Source organism: Ictalurus furcatus, chromosome 2 (assembly GCF_023375685.1).
Source record: "Ictalurus furcatus strain D&B chromosome 2, Billie_1.0, whole genome shotgun sequence".
In the NCBI taxonomy this organism is placed as follows: Eukaryota; Metazoa; Chordata; class Actinopteri; order Siluriformes; family Ictaluridae; genus Ictalurus; species Ictalurus furcatus.
In genome coordinates, this window is record NC_071256.1 from 27,235,544 (window position 1) to 27,255,550 (window position 20,007).

General features: G+C 38.9%; 2 protein-coding genes across 2 annotated transcripts; both read left to right on the plus strand.

Moving 5' to 3' along the window:
* The first annotated feature begins 307 nt into the window (after positions 1-307).
* On the plus strand, positions 308-5,762 carry slc16a5b (solute carrier family 16 member 5b). The gene is made up of 4 exons (XM_053640311.1): positions 308-952; positions 2,772-2,915; positions 3,879-4,742; positions 5,324-5,762. The coding sequence occupies exons 1-4, from the start codon at positions 496-498 to the stop codon at positions 5,578-5,580; spliced, it is 1,722 nt and encodes a 573-aa protein (XP_053496286.1). The 5' UTR covers positions 308-495; the 3' UTR covers positions 5,581-5,762.
* Positions 5,763-12,907: 7,145 nt separating this feature from the next.
* On the plus strand, positions 12,908-19,981 carry LOC128617572 (medium-chain acyl-CoA ligase ACSF2, mitochondrial-like). The gene is made up of 9 exons (XM_053640763.1): positions 12,908-12,985; positions 13,593-13,711; positions 13,958-14,120; positions 15,346-15,441; positions 18,962-19,113; positions 19,239-19,380; positions 19,501-19,611; positions 19,693-19,761; positions 19,858-19,981. Exons 1-9 carry the CDS (start codon positions 12,908-12,910, stop codon positions 19,906-19,908), a joined length of 981 nt encoding a protein of 326 aa, XP_053496738.1. The 3' UTR covers positions 19,909-19,981.
* Positions 19,982-20,007: the final 26 nt, after the last annotated feature.

The window sequence follows — 20,007 nt, forward strand, 5'->3', positions numbered from 1 at the left end:
AGGGTCAAAATGATGTAATTTCATCAGTTTAAGTGTTAGGAGTCAAAAATAATATGTGTATATAACAAGATAATAACTCATAATGAATAATGAGTTCATTATGACTAAAGAGACAAAATATTATGGCAAAAATAATGACAGCATTAGTGACCACTTTTGGTTTAACAACAATTGGTTTATAATTATGCCAGCCACAGTAATGTGTTATATCTTTTTTTTCCCTGTGGAAGAGGTCTTAGACTGCAAATAGTTTGAGGTAATAACTAGGTCAGTAGGGAATAATTACCCAGCTGTGCTGAACATTGGCCCATGCTGTACACTCTTCTTCTAGAGATAGATTTGTAATAAATCACTTTTAGGTACATATACCATCTAGTGCATCACAATGTATCAAACTATAAAGGTTTTGGGAAATTCAGGCTTTATTGAGTGTTTTCTTTTGTCCTCTGATCCGTGCAGACAGCAGCTGGAAGAGAAGCCCCTCTGGCAAACAGAATGACCGAAGGCGTAGATGTTCCTCAGACCCCAAGGACCACAGTAAGCAATGGCTCCATCACCCACCAGGCAAGAGCCATTGTGGATGTTAGCCAAAGCCCTGAGACATGGAGCAGGACTTCCTCTTCACATCTTTCAGATACAGGGCCAGGCCAAGGCCAGGAACATAGCTACGAGCCTGAGGATCAGGATGATCAGGATGTAGAATTCTCCAGCCTCCATGAGGGGTTGCAGTGCCACACAGGAGTAGCAGGAGAGCAACACAGTGGACATCTGGCACCTGATGGAGGCTGGGGCTGGGCTGTACTGACAGCTACTATCCTGGTCTTGGCACTCACACTTGCCTTCCCCTCCTGCATTGGCATCTTTTACACAGATTTGCAAAAAGAGTTCCAGGCGAGCAACTCTGAAACATCCTGGGTGCCAGCCATCATGACAGCAGTACTACATGCAGGAGGTCGGAAATGGATTCATATAAATCCATAGATACAATGAGATTTATTTTCACATTTATTGCTTTATTTTCATGTAATGATTCCTATGATGATGAAGTGTGATGGGTTGTCCCTGCTCCTTGTGCCCTGAGTTCCCAGGGATAGGTTCCAGGCTCCCCCGTGACATTGTGTAGGATAAGTGGTACAAAAAATATATGTATGAACTCTGATGTATTTCAAGATTTTTCTCCCACAATGTTCTATCAGACTTAGAAGAAATAAATACATTTGCATTTACATTTATTCATTTAGCAGACGCTTTTATCCAAAGCGACTTACAAATGAGAAAATACAAGCAAATCAATATATCAAGCAGAGAACAATACAAGTAGTGCTACCATACAAGATCCGTTAACTGAGTTCCAGAAGAAGCAAAGTGCACAGAGTAGAGATGTAAGTGCCAGAGTAAATTTTTTTTATTTTATTTATTTTATTTTTTCATGGGTTGGTTAGGTGCTCACGGAAGAGGTGGGTCTTTAGCTGTTTTTCGAAGATGGTGAGAGATTCTTCGGTCTGGATTGAGGTTGGAAGTTCATTCCACCACTGAGGAACAGTTAGTTTGAATGTTCATGAAAGGGACCTTGAGCCACGCTGAGTAGGTACTGCTAAGTGTCGGTCGTTGATTGATCGCAGATTGCGTGAGAGAACGTAAGCCTTCAGGAGAGAGTTGAAGTAGGAGGGTGCTGTTCCAGACAAGGTCTTGTAGGTGAGCATCAAGGCCTTGAATTTGATGCGGGCGGCTACAGGAAGCCAGTGGGGGGAGATGAAGAGGGGTGTGACATGGGTTCTCTTGGGCTGGTTGAAAACGAGGCATGCTGCTGCATTCTGAATCATCTGAAGGGGTTTGATGGAGCTGGCTGGGAGGCCCGAGAGTAGTGAGTTGCAGTAGTCCAGTATTGAAATAACAAGAATCTGGACTAGTATCTGTGTAGCCTGTTCGGTGAAGTAGGGTCTGATTTTCTTGAGGTTGTACAGGATGAACCTATATGACTGTGCAGTTGTTGAGACGTGGTCTGTAAAGGTCAAGTTGTCATCGAGAATCACCCCAAGGTTCCTGGCCGTCCTGGTTGGCTTGCGTGTGGTTGAGCCGAGCTGTAGTCAGATAAAGTGAAGAAAGGCATTTTATTGAAAGCTTACTCTTAAAGAAATGTGACTCAAGTCACTGTGGCATGTACAAACATTTGGATACCCTTCCAGGTACAAAGTCTCAGGAGCTAATTAACTTGTTAGGCTGACTCATTAAGACTCATTAGGAAGGTCAATAATTGGCATTAGGAATAATTCCAGAGCATAACAAATTCTCTGATTTTTAAAACCTTGTGCTAACACTCAACAACCATGAGTTCCTCTAAACAGCTGAGCCTTAATATTTGCTGTACATTAATATTTAATTCTTATATAGTTTGCTGAAGAGCTTGTGTTAATTTTTTTTATTTAAATGAACAAAATAGGTAATTTGTCCAGGGTGCCCAAACATTTGCATACAATTGTACATAAACCTGGAAAAAAGGTTGTTCATGCTCAAGTTCCCTTTTGTAATCATGAAAGAGGATTTGCATCAATTCTGAGTAGTACACAGTGTTTGTATACCCCACTGCAATCCTCATCTATTATATTTTACTCAGATAATCTCCATATGTGTGCGGATGCTAAAAGGGTTTATCTGCAATTCAGATACTCTTATTGTCATGTCAGGGTTTGGGTATTTGCGTGTGCTTTGTCTTGTGTGTATGACTACATGCGTATTGTTGTTTGTATTACAATGCTAATATTTCTCTGTAGGCCCTGTATGCAGCATTCTCGTGGAGTGCTTTGGTTGTCGTGCAACGATAATGGTGGGTGGGATCCTGAGTGGAATCGGGATGGTAGTCAGCTCTTTCGCTCAGACCATGGCAGACCTGTACATTGGCACTGGAGTCATCACAGGTGAGTCTTGCATATAACACATGTGCATAGTATACATGTGCCGATAATCATAATATTCAGCACACAAAATACTGCTAATGTGGATAATTCAAAATATCTCAGTGTTCCATTTATGTGGAGGATTTCTAGTTAGGTAGTGTTCTTGCTCACAGGATAAAGAATATTCCATTCAGAAGCCACATAAGGACATTTAAGCTCCCTGGACAGAAAATTGGTTGCATCCACCAGTACAGTGTCTAAATTGTCTATAAAGTGTCTGTATTCAGTATGAATATACAAAAAGACCCAGATTGCCAGTTGATGACCAGTTTCAAAGGTGGGTACAGAACACCTGAAACACAGTATTTACAGAGATATTGCTGTATAAAATTAGTGAGAAGGACCGTGAGAATGGTTCAGTTGGACTCTGAGCAAAAGGAGACTTGTGGCATTATTTGGAACAGCAGGGGCAACACAGGAATAGGACTCCAAAATTTTAGCTGAATTGTGCACCCAGTTAGTGGAAGAATGGACTAAATTGACTAAATCTCAAGACAGAAGAAGGGGAGGAGTAACCAAGCATTGGGGAAGAAATGAGGCATGCATTTTTTTTTTTAAATCTTCTTTGGTTCCTTATTTTGAGCAAATTTAAAAGAACCATTGCTTTCCTAGGCAATTCCACAATTCTGTTCACTGCATAGAGTTCCATGTACTGTAAATTAAAACATGGTGGATAAAACTCACTCAGATTTTACAGGGGCAAAGCTCAGAGAAGAGGTCAAGGTAAATAGATGGTAATTAAAAAAAAAAGAAAATTGTGATAATATCATAAAATTGGTTAGCTTGATGGCCGCTATATATAATGATATGAACATTTTATATCAGCAGAGGACTGCTACACAGTGGAATCAGTGAAGTCTTTCTCAGAAGCACTTGTTGGATTCAGGGAAGTAATTCTGTGAGTTTTTTTTCTTCACCCAACAGGACTGGGATTCTGCTTGTGCTTCCAGCCATCAGTCACCATGGTGGGCCATTACTTTGTACGCCGCCGTGCCTTTGCCAGTGCCCTCTCTTCCACAGGAACAGCGCTGGGACTAGGCACTCTGCCCTTGCTGGCCAACTTTCTGCTGGGGCAGTTTGGCTCTCGAGGCAGCTTCATGGTGCTAGGTGGAGTAGTGCTCAACTGCTGTGTGTGTGGGGCTGTCATGAGGCCACTTGGGGCCAAAATGAAGGTGAAGGAAATGCCAATGCAGTCAGTAAATCCACAGGGTAAAACCAGTGGTCTTCTTGCAGAGCAGGAGCAAACGGGGCTGAAGGGGCGTCTGCAGAGCAACCTGTCAACCCTAGTGCCCTTCCTGTATAGGCATATGGCTGTTGACTTGATACGCACCCACCCACGCTTCCTTGCTTATGCCTTGGGTGTGTCGTGGATGATGTTGGGCTTTTTAGTGCCACTTGTCTACCTGGTGCCTTACGCCACCGCACATGGGATAGAGCAGGAGGGTGCTGCTCTGCTTATGGCTGTCCTCGGTCTGGTCAACATCATAGTAAGACCAACGGCGGCATTGTTCTTCGGACTTAAGCGCTTCCGTGGAAGCCGCCAATTTGTCTACGTGTTCGCCTGTGCCCTCTTGGTCAATGGCCTGAGCAACTGTGTGTGTGGTGCGGTGACCAGTTTCCATGCACTCCTGGGCTATGTGCTGGTGTTTGCTGCTTCCATGAGTATCGTGGGCTCACTGCTCTACACTGTGTTAATGGAGACGGTGGAGATGAGTCGTTTTCAGTCAGCCCTGGGCCTCATCTGCATCATGGAGAGTGTCATGCTTCTTCTGGGCCCACCTCTAGCAGGTGAGGCATGCCTTCTAGAACTATAGACAAGTGTGTTGTTAATAATATGAAAATGACTATATAAATAAAAACCATCAGCATTTATCTGGTGCTTTTCATTATGAAAAATCTCTCTAGATAGATAAGATTATAAGATTAAACAAAATATTAATGATAAAGCAGGAAATGAGCTATTCATAGTGAAATAACTAATTATAATCAACAATATGCAATTAAAAGGTGATAATATGTATAGCTATTTATGGTTTTAAATAATGACATGCAGTTTTAGAGATGTTACTAATGTAGGACTCAAACTATAGACTAACATAAAGTGTTGTACCAATGTCCAGTTCTGTTAGCACTTTATGGCTCCCTGTTTGCCTCCTGGTAGTGTTCTGATTTCCTCAAGGTAAATAAAGTCAGCACATTCCTGCTTTTACTACATCAAAGACACAATGTTCCACTCGATAACCAGTAGCAACTCAAATCTCAAGTCAAATAGCAAGACCATGTATTCAAGCTTCCTGCTGATCTCCCTAATAAATAGGAGACTGTTATTGACACAGTGTCTCATGCTGAATTTGATCTTGCTCTTGCAGGAATGTTGGCAGATTTTACTGGCCAGTACAGCTACGTGTTCTTCTTCTGCAGTGTGTCTGTTTCCACCGCTGCCCTCTTTATTATGGTGTCTTTCTACTGGCTGGACAGACAAAGTAACAAGGAAGAGAAGAGGCCTTTCTCTGAAAACAGAAACAATTTGAAACCCAGTATCAGTCTGACTTCTGATGTTGGAGACAACCAAGTGCCTTTACAGAGGAAGAAGGTCCAAGACACGGATACTGCCACTAATGTTTAAATGATACAGTGTAAAATGCATTTCTGCATACTACCACTAGAATTTCAGACCATACAGGAATGCACATGGATATTTTCCTTGCCATTCATGTTCTCATTTTTTAGTCATGGATACTGGCCTTCATTTCCCATTCAAGCAGCTCAGTGGTGAAGGTTTATATTTGCACATAATGGAATTGACATATTGTCTTTATTCAACTAAAATTTTTTTATTTTTTTTAAAATAAATGTTTTCTATGTTTTACCAAACAACATTGCCAACTGAGTGAATATTGTTCTCTTGCTATAGATAACATTGTATTTTTCCAAATATGTACAAAATGATTTCACTTAGATATTTGCTTGAAGAAATATTTCCATCTGAATAGCCTAGCTACCTAAGGTCAGTCATGTTATGGTTGGAGGTCATGCCCCATGAAGGATGTTTACTTTAATATATAGGCATAATTATAAAAAAATATTGACACTGTGAAAATCCATGATAGCCTTGTTCAAACTATTTGTTAATTCTGAATTTATTTTAGTTATTTTAATGTAAAAATAAAGCCTTAAACATATTTATATATCTGAACTTTGTATTTAAATAAAGAGATACATTTGAGTGCTGCTGTTCTAGACTCATCAGTATGATCTGTCTAATACACAGCGAGGATTATTAAACCAGCATACATGTGCACAGTTAAGGGCGTTGTTTGTTGCACCTTGCACTGTTTTCAAAGGGTGCTTGGCCCCCGCAGATTGCCACTTGATGGTACATTTATTATTATTAATAATATAAGACTTTTAAATTATGCCGATCTTTTATGTCACTCATAAGAATTCTATTGTTGATTCTACTGTGTGTACATGATTCCCTCCCAAATTCACTGTGACCCTGACGGTTATTGAAGATGAATGAATGAATAAAGACTGCAGAGCTGCATGAATTAAGCTGAATGCATCAACTATACAAGCAAACAAATAAAGTATTATTATTAATGCTGTGGTCTAATCTTAAGTAAATACTTCCCTCTAGTGTTACATTTGGGTCGTTTCTCAAACAACTGTTTATTATTATTATTATTATTATTTCTCAACAAATATTGTGTTAACAAAAGCCAAGTTTGTGCATTTGATGCATTATTATAATATTATAATGCATAATTATGATGAAGTATGTTTTGTTGGCCTGTGGTGATGGTGTTGTGAGTTAGGGTTAGTGGAAAGTGCAACACTGGAAATTACAACCCACATTTATCAGAGTTGATAACTTATTTGACTGGTCACACATGAATGAGTCAGCTGGTTGCATGATTTCAGTCAAAACCTAAATAAGTCAAAAATAAGTATGCCTATACAGTGAGGGAAAAAAGTATTTGATCCCCTGCTGATTTTGTACGTTTGCCCACTGACAAAGAAATGATCATTCTATAATTTTAATGGTAGATTTATTTGAACGGTGAGAGACAGAATAACAACAAAAAAAATCCAGAAAAACGCATGTCAAAAATGTTATAAATTGATTTGCATTTTAATGAGGGAAATATGTATTTGACCCCTCTGCAAAACATGACTTAGTACTTGGTGGCAAAACCCTTGCTGGCAATCACAGAGGTCAGACGTTTCTTGTAGTTGGCCACCAGGTTTGCACACATTAAAATTATAGACTGATCATTTCTTTGTCAGTGGGCAAACGTACAAAATCAGCAGGGGATCAAATACTTTTTCCCTCACTGTATTCTGCCGCCAGCTTCACCCCCTTTAACAAATTTCTCTATCTCGGAAAAATGCTACCAATGTTTATTCTAGTTTTACAACTTGTTCTTGTCATTACGTTTTTCTTTTATTGTGTGTTTTTTTGCTCACTGCACACCTACTGTATATGAGATGGGGTGAGGGAGACTGACAGGATCCCCATGTAAACACAGGCAAGCAGTGCAGCCCAGATAACAGTTTTCTATCCGGGTTTCTCAGCCGCATAATACACTGATGCATTTGCATTATGCACTATTTTTGTAGTGTTCTACATATTTTGCAGGCGATTTGTTCTAATTAGCAGTTGGATGTGCCAAAACTTCCTTCAGTCAAACAAAGACAAAACAGAAAATTTGTTTTATTGACTGCTACTACATTGTGAATGCCAGTGAGTGTGTGTGAATGTTGGATTTGTCTAAAATTGTTCAAAATGACTTGTGAACACATGGCCCACACTACCGCCATTGATAATTTAATAAATGTTTTATTGGTTAAAATTGTGTGTTTGCTAAATTGCTTAATGGCAATTAATAGAAAGTTACTAAATAGTTCTTAGTCACCTACAAGCAGCAGTCTACCTTTTAATAATTCTGTGCTTAATGTTGCAATGTTTTATGATCAACGCGTCCAGTATTTCCATTGCTTTATTACTTCTCAGACAAAACTTCCATGTTTTTAGTTTGCATGCACTTGCAGTGAAATTACAGAGAAACATACAACTGTAAATCATAGTTGTAGGCTATTAAAAGTTAAATGGTAGAAACTGAAACTTCTATGACAGATATGTTTTTGCTATCATCTGCAATCAATACAGTTGTAACAGACAAGAAAGCAAATTTCGAACTTATGAAAGCATAATAGTGCCAAATGTCCTCAAGGCAAAATGACATGTTGAATTACATAAAGTGAATAAAAACATATTGCAATAACAATACTTAAATTTTTCTGCCCAGCAAATTGACACAAATTAAAAATAAATAAATAAATAATAATAAAAAAATACCCACAGCAATATCAATGCTTGAATTAGTTTCCTCTGCAATTCATTGGGTTTGTATATTTTGATTGAAAATAAAATTCCAGCATTCAAAATTCAATGCACCTTCCTAAAATACTGTTCCAAAATATTCACTTGTTAAAATACCATCTTCATTATTTGTCAGGTAGTATTTCAACACATTATTTTTCAACCTCACAAATTCAGGCTGCAAAAATGCAGGTCTTAAAAGTGAAGTCTTCACATCCGGGTCTCACAAGCAGAGTAATGGATTGCCGATACTACTGTAACATGTTACTCTGGGCCGGCACCTAGTGGTGGGATTGTGTTGACAAGCGACAAGAGAAGATGAACCTGGCGGACTGGCATAAAGTTGGTTTGACGTTGGACGTTCGGTATTTGCAGATATGAGCAATTAAGGGACCGTCTCTAAAGTTACATATTGGTATACATGTTTCTAACTTCAATAGCATTTGAAGGGAATGACTTGGTCTTACAACCAAAACGTAAAAGTGTTCATCTAGGTGTCACCTATAACACACATCTTTTTATCAAAAATCTAAAAGGTGTGCATCATATCTGACAAGTGTTCCTACAGGAACACATTCCAGTTGGTTTTGTGACTGGAAGTCATTCTCTTCAAATGCTATTGAGCTTTAAACTATGGTCTATTTTGTGTATATGTCCATACGGTATAAAAACATCACAATGTTCAAATATGATTTGACAGTTTATTTAATTAAATTTCAAAAATCTAAAAGGTGCATCCAACGTCAAGTCAACTTCGTGCCAGTCCGCTAGGTTCATCTTCTCTTGTGGTTTTAAGACCCGAATTTTAAGACCCAAATTTTAAGACCCCGAATTTTAAGACCTGAATTTTTGCAGCCTGAATTTATGAGGTTGAAAAATAATGTGTTGAAAAATTACCTGTCGAATAATGAAGATGGTATTTCAACAAGTGAATATTTTGGAACCATATTTTAGGAAGGTGAATATGTGTGCATTGAATTTTGAATGACGGCGCACGGTGGCTTAGTGGTTGGCACGTTTGCCTCACACCTCTAGGGTCGGGGGTTAGATTCCCACCGTGGCCCTGTGTGTGCGGAGTTTGCATGTTCTCCCCGTGCTGCGGGGGGTTCATCTGGGTACTCCGGTTTCCTCTCCCAGTCCAAAGACATGCATGGTAGACTGATTGGCATGTCTAAAGTGTCCGTAGTGTATGAATGTGTATGTGATTGTGCCCGGATTGGCACCCTGTCCAGGGTGTACCCCACCTTGTGCCTGATGCTCCCGGGGATAGGCTCCAGGTTCCTTGTGACCCTGAAATGGATGGATGGATGGATGAATTTTGAATGCTGGAATTTTGTTTTCAATCAAATATACAAACCCAATGAATTGCAGAGGAAACTAATTCAAGCACTGTTATTGCTGTGTTTTTTTTTTTGTTTTGTTTTTTCTTCAATTTGTGTCAAATTGCTGGGCAAAAAAAGTATTGTTATTACTATATGTTTTTATTAAATTTATGTAATTCAACATGTCATTTTGCCTTGAGGATATTTAGCACTATTATACTTCCATACCGTTCCAAAGATACATTTATATTTAATATTTTTATTGTCATTATCGCCATTCTTACAGTCAAAGAAGGGAAATAAGCTTAGGGATAGTGACTACAAGTTACACACCCGTTCTCTACGTCGGATTTAGCGTTTAAGCTTACGGCCCGCCTTTCAGTGGAACAGACAGCTTTCGCGACCAATTGAAAAGGCCTGTCGACACGCCCATACCTGTCGACACGCCCATTATTTCGACCGGTAGCGACCCACACTTGCAGTGGGCCGATAGGCGTACTGTGTGTGTGTCCATAAATAATGACAGTAATGATCATATTGCGTCTCCTTTTCTTCGGCCCAGCTTGGTAGTAGGGGCGGGTTTAGTTGCTCGTCTCCTTCAAAATACTTCTAATCTATTGCCCCACCTTTCCCTCTCAATAATTTGTTTGGTCTGCTCCATTGTATCTTGCAGGCTGGGACAGGCAGCAGGGTTCATTCTCTCTCTCTCTCTCTCTCTCTCTCTCTCTCACTCCTCCTCTTTTTCCCTTCTCAGGCTCTGCTGACCTGCTCCCCAGAGAAACAGGAGTTGTACAGCTGAGTGGTGCAGCTCTCCTACACTGCACCCAGATGCTGTCTGGATTGTTTGATATTATTATAAATGTTCTTTGTCACACTGTTCTTCTGTTTCTGTTTGCCTATTTTACAAATATGACTTGATATCTGTTCAGTGTTACTTCAAATAAATATGCTTAATTAGCATTTATGTTTCTGTATTGTGTTATATTTTTATGCCAGTAACTGGCTCTTTTTTATTTCTTTACTTTTATTTTTTGTTCTTATATATATATATATATATATATATATATATATATATATATATATATATATATATATATATAGAATACCTTGTATTTTCCTTATCATCTTTATGTAAAGCACTTTGAATTACCATTGTGTATGATATGTGCTATGTGAATAAACTAGTTTTGCCTTGCCTAGTCAAAAAAAAAAAAAGTTTATTGCACCTTTAACACTCCGCATAACTGAAGGGATTAGTCTCCAGTGCCTTTCGCTTTGTTGTCTCTGTTGTAGTGTTTTTGTTTTGTTTGGTTGGGGTCGGGTTTTTTTTTTTTTTTAGGGGGCGGATACACACAGAAACACACATAGGTAACGAAGGTCGATGTGAAGCTGAATTAATTAAGCTTTTAGAAAACCTACATTTCGGTGGAAAAGTGCTTGACACCCTTATGGCAATGAAGATGTTCAGACACTTTGGCTTTTCCAGCGGACTGTTTAAAGCGTGTTGGAGTCGCCAGAGTGAGAAAATAACTCAGTACTGCCGGTAAGGGATCAGCTTCATTTCACATGATGCTTCTAAGTTCAGTTAATTGCATTCAGCCTAACTGTAGGCTGTTTAAAGATCGCCATAACGATTGTACAGTATTTTATAATTTAACACAAAAATAGTTGTGAAATCAGGTACATTGGGACGTAAGGAGAATTAGGACGGTTCGACTTCTATTTTAATTAGGTCAACAACATCTATTTTCTGACCTGAAAATAGTGAAAGACAAAACTTGTTATAACATGCAAGAACATGATTTAATTTATGTGCCTATCATATAACGGGGCGTGGTCAGCGTCAAACGTAAAAAGTACGTACTTTTGGTTGTAAAAGGGTCATGAATAATATATTACACATATTTATGATGGATTTATATATATATATATATATATATATATATATATATATATATATATATATATATATATATGTATGTATATATACATATATATATGTATATATACATATATATAAGATGGGCTTTTACTGTTACAAAATGAGCACAAAGTTAAATCAAATCATGCGCATATGTTTGTATTTGAATTATTTTCAGTATTAAATTTATCCCACAAATAGCCTATATTTTTCAAATCAGAATTTACCAAACCAGTTTATTAATTTACCAGTTTATTTGGTAACTGTATTACTCTTTGGTAACTTTAAGTTAGTCATAACCCATGATGACCTGAAGTGAGGTATTTCACTGTGGGAACGCCTCGCTGAATATAATATTTTGAGAGACTGGATTTTTGATTGCCATGAGCTGTAAGCCGTAAACATCAAGATTAAAACAAACAAAAAAAGGCTTGAAATATTTCACTTTATGCATATTGAATCTAAAATATATGAAAGTTCCACTTTTTTAATTAAATTAGACTTAAGGGAAAAAAATGTACTTTTCCAAGATATTCAGATTTTTTGAGATGCAACTGTATATCCACTTCACATTTACACACATAATGTATTTCATTTTTGTACTTGTAAATATGAACATAAAAGGAGTCTATGTATTCATAAGTATATATTTAAAAATTATTTAATGTTAACAATGTTTTAAAGATATGTTTAAAAAAAATCTAAATTGGTTGTATTTGGACAAAACAAATGAGTATTTTGTTGCAAAATTGTTGCTGGCAATTACAGCTTAGAGAAGTCTTTGGTAAAAAGTTATTGTGGTTTGACTTTGGCCTATTCCTTTTGGCAAACCCGCCATACATTTTGACCCAATTCACCATATTTTAGCATTCACATTTTACTACTCATGATCTTGGTATATTCTTTATTGTCCTGCATAGATCGGTTCATGCTGACAGTCCTGCTTCGAACATGAGCTATGTCCATGGCCCTACTTCTGTGTCTCTCCTCTCTCTGACTGTTGGTCAAAGTTTACAAGCAACAGTAAATAAATGGCCTGACCGAGAGGCTGTGGTCTTTCTTCAAGACGGAGTTCGAAAATCATTCTATCAATTTCAGCATGAAGTAGGTTAATTATTTCATCATCAGGTTTGACCTCAGTAAGACTGGTTCTTGGTTCTGGTTGATTTTTAATAACATTAACATCTTACCAGAATGTGATTTGTTTTGAAGTTGATAAAAGTAGAAGGGACCACCTTTTGGGTTGTTATCAGCATGTAAAATTCATTTGTAGGTAAATCATCTGGCTGCTGGTCTTCTTGCACTCGGCCTGCAGAAAGGCAACATGCTAGGCATTTGGGGACCAAATACTTATGAATGGATCTTGTTCCAGTTTGCCACAGCAAAGGCTGGAATCATCATGGTAAGCATGCAAATTATTAATATGATTATTTTTGATTGCAGGATACATGTTTATCTTTGAAATGGTGGACATTAACCAGAAACTCTTTGCAGGTGTCTTTGAATCCAGCTTATAAAGTCAATGAGTTGACGTTTGCCCTGAGAAAGGTGCGATAAGCATTTTTTTTTGTATTTTTTAATATTATCCAGGGGTTTGTATTGTGTGTAACATGACAAGTTACATTTTACAGTTGCAAGCAAAATTATTCAACCCTCATTGCAAATCAGGTTTATTGTCAATATTTACAGACTTTCAGCTGTTTGCAATGAACAAATCAAACAAAAGAAATTGACATAGTTCAACACAACAAATGCTGTAAGTGGTTTCCACAAACTCAACTGAAAATGAAACTTATAATGACTACTCAAGTTTAAAAATTATTAAACCCCCCTCACAACAGCACAAATATGCTAAACAGATGTTGTTTTTGGGACATTAAAATTTAGGGTGGTACAGGTGCTTTGGGCTAAATCACACCATTGTCATTGATTACAACACACCTCATTGTGTTTTCTTCTTTATATATTATGGTTAGTTTTTACAATGTGTTGTTTTCATGTGAATACAGGTGCACTGTAATGCAGTGGTGTGTCCTACTCAGTCCAAGAGTCAGAGGTTCTATGATATGCTGAGACAGATCTGCCCAGAACTCAACACTGCAGTGTCTGGTAGTATTAGGAGTGCCAGGTAGAACATCATTACAAGATTACAGATTACAGCAAGAAAGAAAATCAATTTATAGACTCTGCAATTCAGATAACATTTGGCTTTATAACAGTAGTTTGTTATGACTAGAGAAATCTTAAAGAGATTACTTTTTGCTTAACATCCTCTTAGATGGTCGCTGAATTATACACTACTTGACAAAGGTAGAAAACCACTTAAGTGGTGTTTTTGTCTAGTTGTTTAATTCATTTGCATATGGACTTTTAGCTTGCCAGATCTGCGTAATGTGATTGTGACAGACGGAACGGAGTCTGGTATGTTGAACGTGGACGATGTGATGCAAGCAGCAGAGAGTCGGCACCACCAGCAGCTGGACAGATTAGAGAGGATCCTAAGCCCTGAAGACCCCATTAACATTCAGTTTACATCGGTATGACGTGTAATGCATTCACAGCGTAACCTATGAGAAATAAATACCACTTGGCCTGAAATTCAAATGAGCAAATATTAATTTGGTGAGCACAAAAACAGTTCCCACATCCTGATTTCAGCTTTTATTTCTGCATAATGTACAAGTCTGTACAATTGAAAGGATATACCATGCAAACTTTAAGCAGTACAATATCAGAAGAGTGACTACAAAGACTGGCTTATTCATCTGCTTGGAGATATCTCACAACAGCCACAATGGCTCTGCCCACCTGGTGTTCTTGTTCCCAAGACACCAGAGTGAATTATTTACTGCTGTCAAACCCTGTTCGCGTGGAGATTATACAAGGGGTCTTTAGTGCATGAATAGAACATAATGTAGTATAACCGATTGGGTGGATTGGATTAAGACTCTAATAGCAGTGTTATGCTGGTTGAAGTTGTTGTGTAATTTATTTATTTATTTATTTATTTATTTTACATTTATTTAAATATTTAAAACTAACTGTTCCTCAGTGGTGGAATGAACTTCCAACCTCAATCCGGACCACAGAATCTGTCACCATAGTCAAAAAACAGCTAAAGACCCACCTCTTCCGTGAACACTTAACTAACCCCTAAAATGCCAACCCCACATTATTTAAAAACTTACTCTGGCTCTTACACCTCTACTCTGTGCACTTTGCTTCTCTAGAACTCAATTATAAATCTTGTATATTAGCACTACTTGTATTGTTCTCTGCTTGATATATTGATTTGCTTGTATTTTCTCATTTGTAAGTCACTTTGGATAAAAGCGTCTGCTAAATGAATAAATGTAAATATTAAAGGCAGTTAAACCAGATAAAAACACATTTACATACAGTGATGTCCTTTGCTCTAGATTCTCTTATGAAAATAATACAATAATGCAATAATAAGTTGGTGGATCAGGTTCGAATGAAAGTCAAGGAAATACCTTGCTTGCTCAGAAATGCAGTGTTTATTCAAGTGACAATCATGCCAGAATTACTTGACCATAAAGTCTATGGTCAAAAAATTAGTTGCATGTGCCATTTCTTCCATAGCACCAATCCTGTCAGGTGTCTTGTGACTGGTGTTAACTTTAGCTTACTCTTTCACTGACTGGGTGTGTAATAGTGATTGTGGTGTCTGTTCTGGTGTTTCACTGTACATTAATAGTTGTCTAGTTTGAGTCATTACTTTTCTTTATTTTCATTCCCCAGGGTACAACAGGGAACCCAAAAGGTGTCACCCTGTCCCATCACAACATTGTGAACAATGCGTATTTCAGCGGGCTGCGCATGGGCTACAACTGGAGAGTGAGCTTTCCTAATGAATCACTTACAAGTTAAAATATAATTCATTGGATAGACTAACAATATTGCTTTAAACCAAAATAAGAACAATAAAATACAGAAGAATGTTAGAGTGGATCTCATATAAAGCCGGGTGCACACTGTGTGATATTTAATAGTCCTTTGCGTCTGTTGCCTGTCAGACCCTATGAACATGTTCCCCTCTGTAAGCCATGTCACACTGTAGGATCTCAGTTGTGATTAATATCAGACTGTATGACAGTCAAGACGCGAAAAACAGATGCATGCAAGAAGACTGGTACGGAGTAGGAGAAGCCACACTACAGGACCGTGCCTCAAATCTTCCTACACTGCCAGAATTTAATCGGCGGAGAAATTTGATCGTGACGGCCGTTAATCGGCAGTCGGGGAACACGTCAAACTAGCGATAAAAGACTACAGATTTTGGCCTAGGATTAATAGGAATCTTTTAGGATTCACAAAATTTGTCGCAGACAACCAAATCGTGGCCAGAATCGTACAGTGTGAACCCGGCTTAACATAACACGATCTCTCCCTAGACAAATGTGCGAGTTTGTGTTCCTGTGCCCATGTACCACTGCTTTGGGTCTGTTTTGAGTGGAATGTGCATGGCAGTTCATGGCATCACGTTGGTCTTTCCTTCAACTGCATATGATGGACAGGCAAACTTGGAGGCTATCGAGAAAGAGAAGTATAGTTGGATTTACTGATATTTGATTGCATTTTAGTGTGTACTGGGAAAAAATTAAATATAACCTGCTAGTTAATTCCACCTTGTTAGAGATTTAAGCAAGAGGGACAGAGAACATACTAATTAGTTGCATTTAGGATTTATTCTGGATTTTTTCCCCAGATGCACAGTTATCTATGGTACCCCAACAATGTACATTGACTTGCTGAATCAGCATTTTGGGAACTATAACCTATCCTCACTTGAGACAGGTAAAAGTTTAGTTTGTAATTTTGATGTTAATATTCAATCCAGTGGTAATCAATGCAACTCAGGAATGTTGAACTGCCAGGTGTCATGGGTGGGTCCTCATGTCCCCCTGAAGTCATTTGGAGAGTGATAAATGACATGAAGGTTAAAGAGATAACGGTAAGTGTTTGCCTGCTATGTTGTTGATGCTTGAAATACACACCCACAAACACATTGAAATCTATGTTTGCATGATAAAAAAAAAATTATCTCCATGCTTTCCAAATATCAGGTGGCTTACGGAACTACAGAAAACAGTCCGATCACATTTCTGGGGTTTCCTTTGGACGGGCTGAAGCATAAGACTGACACTGTTGGGTACATCATGGACCACACTGAGGTCTGGTGGTTCCAATCACTTAACTTCTTTTTACACACTATGCATATATTCTCTTACGATTTGTCACTTAAATGTATATATAGATGGGAAATTTTTTAGTTCTGTGACACCAACAAAAATGTTTAAAGTATAGTATACTGATCAGAATTGTTTATGAAATAAGCAAAATGGCATCATACTGAAGAACATTTTCTAGCATCAGAATAGATATAAAGTGTACATTTCCTCAGGTAGTACTGATATCCCTATTAGCCCTACTCCTCTTCTGTTTGTAAAGCAAACAGGACCACCATAGGACCACAAGTGACCAGATATTTGGGTGGTAAATCATTCTCAGCAGGGCAATGAGAAACATGGTAGTGTGTGTAGGGCACTGGTGTATCAGGCATAGCAGTGTTGCCAGGATTTTTAGCCAACCTCAATATCAGTTCTGGGTTGAGAAACATTCTACCATCCACAAAGCTTCAGCTTGTCAGAAACTGTCCACTGATGGATGGCTGGAGAGGTAGGGAAGCTCACACATGAGTGTGTTATTTAAGCTTGTGGCTTTGGCAGAGTAGCCAGTCAATAACACAGCCTAAAACTTATCAACTCAATATTGTAGCAGCTTCCTCTCAGCATTCTGACTTGCTCTGCTCATGGCCATATATGCTCAGTTAACTGTTCAGGGAGAGAGAAAGAGAGAGAGAGATAACATTAGTCTACAGGGAAAACAAGGCTCAGGTGTGCACTATTAGTAATTACACTGGTAGCTCATCCCTCAAACACCTCCCTACCATTAAACTACACCCCCATCTTCTACAGGCAAATTAGTACAAATTGTACATGGAAAAAGACGCACTGTAATCTCTAGGTGGACACAGGTAGACCAACAAGGTTAGTAGGTATAATAAAGTGGCAAATATACCAATCAGCCATGACATTAAAACCATCTGCCTAATATATGTAATATATGTGGTATCTGACACCAAGACATTAGCAGCAGATCCTTTAAGTCCTGTAAATTGTGAGGTGGGTCCATGGATTGGAGTTGTTTGTCCAGCAAATCCCACAGATGCTCGATCAAATTAAGATCAACATCTTGAACTCTCTCATGTTCCTCAAACCATTCCTGAACAATTTTGGCAGTGTGGAAGGGCATATCATCTGCTGAAAGAGGCCACTGCCATTAGAGAATACTGTTGCCATGAAGGGTGTATTTGGTCTGCAACAACGTTTAGGTAGGTGGTACCTACCTAAAGGTGGTACTCCAAAGTAACATCCACATGAATGCCAGGACCCAAGGTTTCCCAGCAGAACATTACCCAAATCATCACACTGCCTCTGCCGGCTTGCCTTCTACCCATAGTGCATCCTGGTGCCATCTCTTAACCAGGTAAGCAACGTAAATGATGTAAAGGAAAACGTGATACATCAGACCAGACCACCTTCTTCCATTGCTCCATGGTTCAGTTCTGATTCTCATGTGCCCATTGCAGGTGCTTTCGGTGGTGGACAGGGGTCAGCATGGGCACTCTGACCAGTCTGCAACTACGCAGCCCCATACACAGCAAGCTGCAATGCACTGTGTTTTTGACACCTTTCTATCATAACCAGCATTAACTTTTCCAGCAATTTGTGCTGCAGTAGCTCTTCAGTGGGATCAGGACAGACGGGCTTTTCCCTCATTCCCCATGCACATCAATGACCCTGTCGCTGGTTCATCAGTTGTCCTTCCTCAGACCACTTTTGGTAGGTACTAACCACTGCATACCGGGAACACCCCACAAGACCTGTCGCTTTGCAGATGCTCTGACCCAGTTGTCTAGCCATCACAATGTGACCCTTGTCAAAGTCGCTCAGTTAATTATTTTCCTGCTTCCAACACATCAACTTAGAACTGACTGTTCACTTGCAGCCTAAAATATCCCACCCCTTAACAGGTGTCACAGTAACGAGTCATTGTTATTCACGTCACTTGTTGGTGGTTTTAATGTTATGTTGCTGTAACACTACCATGCCACTGTAGCTGCTGTTCTGAAAATGGCCCACAGAGTGGACAAAAATGTAGACAGAGGCTGACAAATTACTACAGTGCAGCTTATATGATGGTTGCACCCGATAAAGTATCCAATAAATGTAGGTACAAAGTACGTGTCCCTAATAAACTGGAATATTTTACACACTCAAATTCTATTTTTCAGGCTAAGGTAGTGGATTCATTGTCTGGGCAACTGCTTCCTCTGGGACAACCTGGAGAGCTGCTCATTCGAGGTTACTGCGTCATGCAGGGCTACTGGGACGAGCCTGACAGAACACAGGAGAGCATCTCAGAGGACGGCTGGTACAAGACGGGGTGAGATGTTGCTTATGTCAGATCCACCCTTTTCATGCCATTGGGAATAGTGGCATGAAGTACATTAGGTAGGGAACAAGAGTTCATACATGGTAAAAGGATCTGTATTCTTTTATTCTGTCCAGTGATATTGCCAGCCTCGATCAATATGGCTACTGTCGTATCGAGGGACGCATGAAGGATGTTATTAACCGTGGTGGGGAAAAGATCTTCCCTGCTGAGGTTGAACAGTTTTTACACAAACATCCGAAAGTGAAAGATGTTCAAGTAAGCCTGGTCATTGCTTCAATACACCACAAGGAGGCATTAGTGCAGGAGTTACAGTCGGAGTATAGAGGACTAACTGGAACATTCTTTCCTTTTTTCCTGTCGGCATGAAACCTACAGGTGGTCGGTGTGAAAGACGATAGGCTGGGAGAGCAGGTTTGTGCCTGCATTAAGGTAGCAGAAGGTCAGCACTGTACTGTGGAGGAGATCAAGGCTTACTGCAAAGACCAGGTAACAGGAATGACTACATTCTTACACAAACAAACAAAGAAGAAAAAAAAAAACCCACCAAGTGTATTTATGTAATTTCAGATCTCCTACTTCAAAATCCCACATTATGTGATGTTCATTGAGAGTTATCCACTTACTGCCTCAGGGAAAGTAAGGTTCATTATGTTCTAGAAAAATTATCATGTGCCAAAGTGAGACAAGTGTGTACTAAGGACCTGGCTGATACAAGTTTGTTCTCTACCTCAGATCCAGAAAAATAAACTGCGTGCAGAAATGGAGAACAGCCTCGGACTGTGATGTCGTCTCAACACTATGCCCAAAGAACAGGGATCCATACAAGTTAGTTGGACATTTCAGCATGTTAGAGATATTAGAATTTTTTTTTAAAAAAATAAT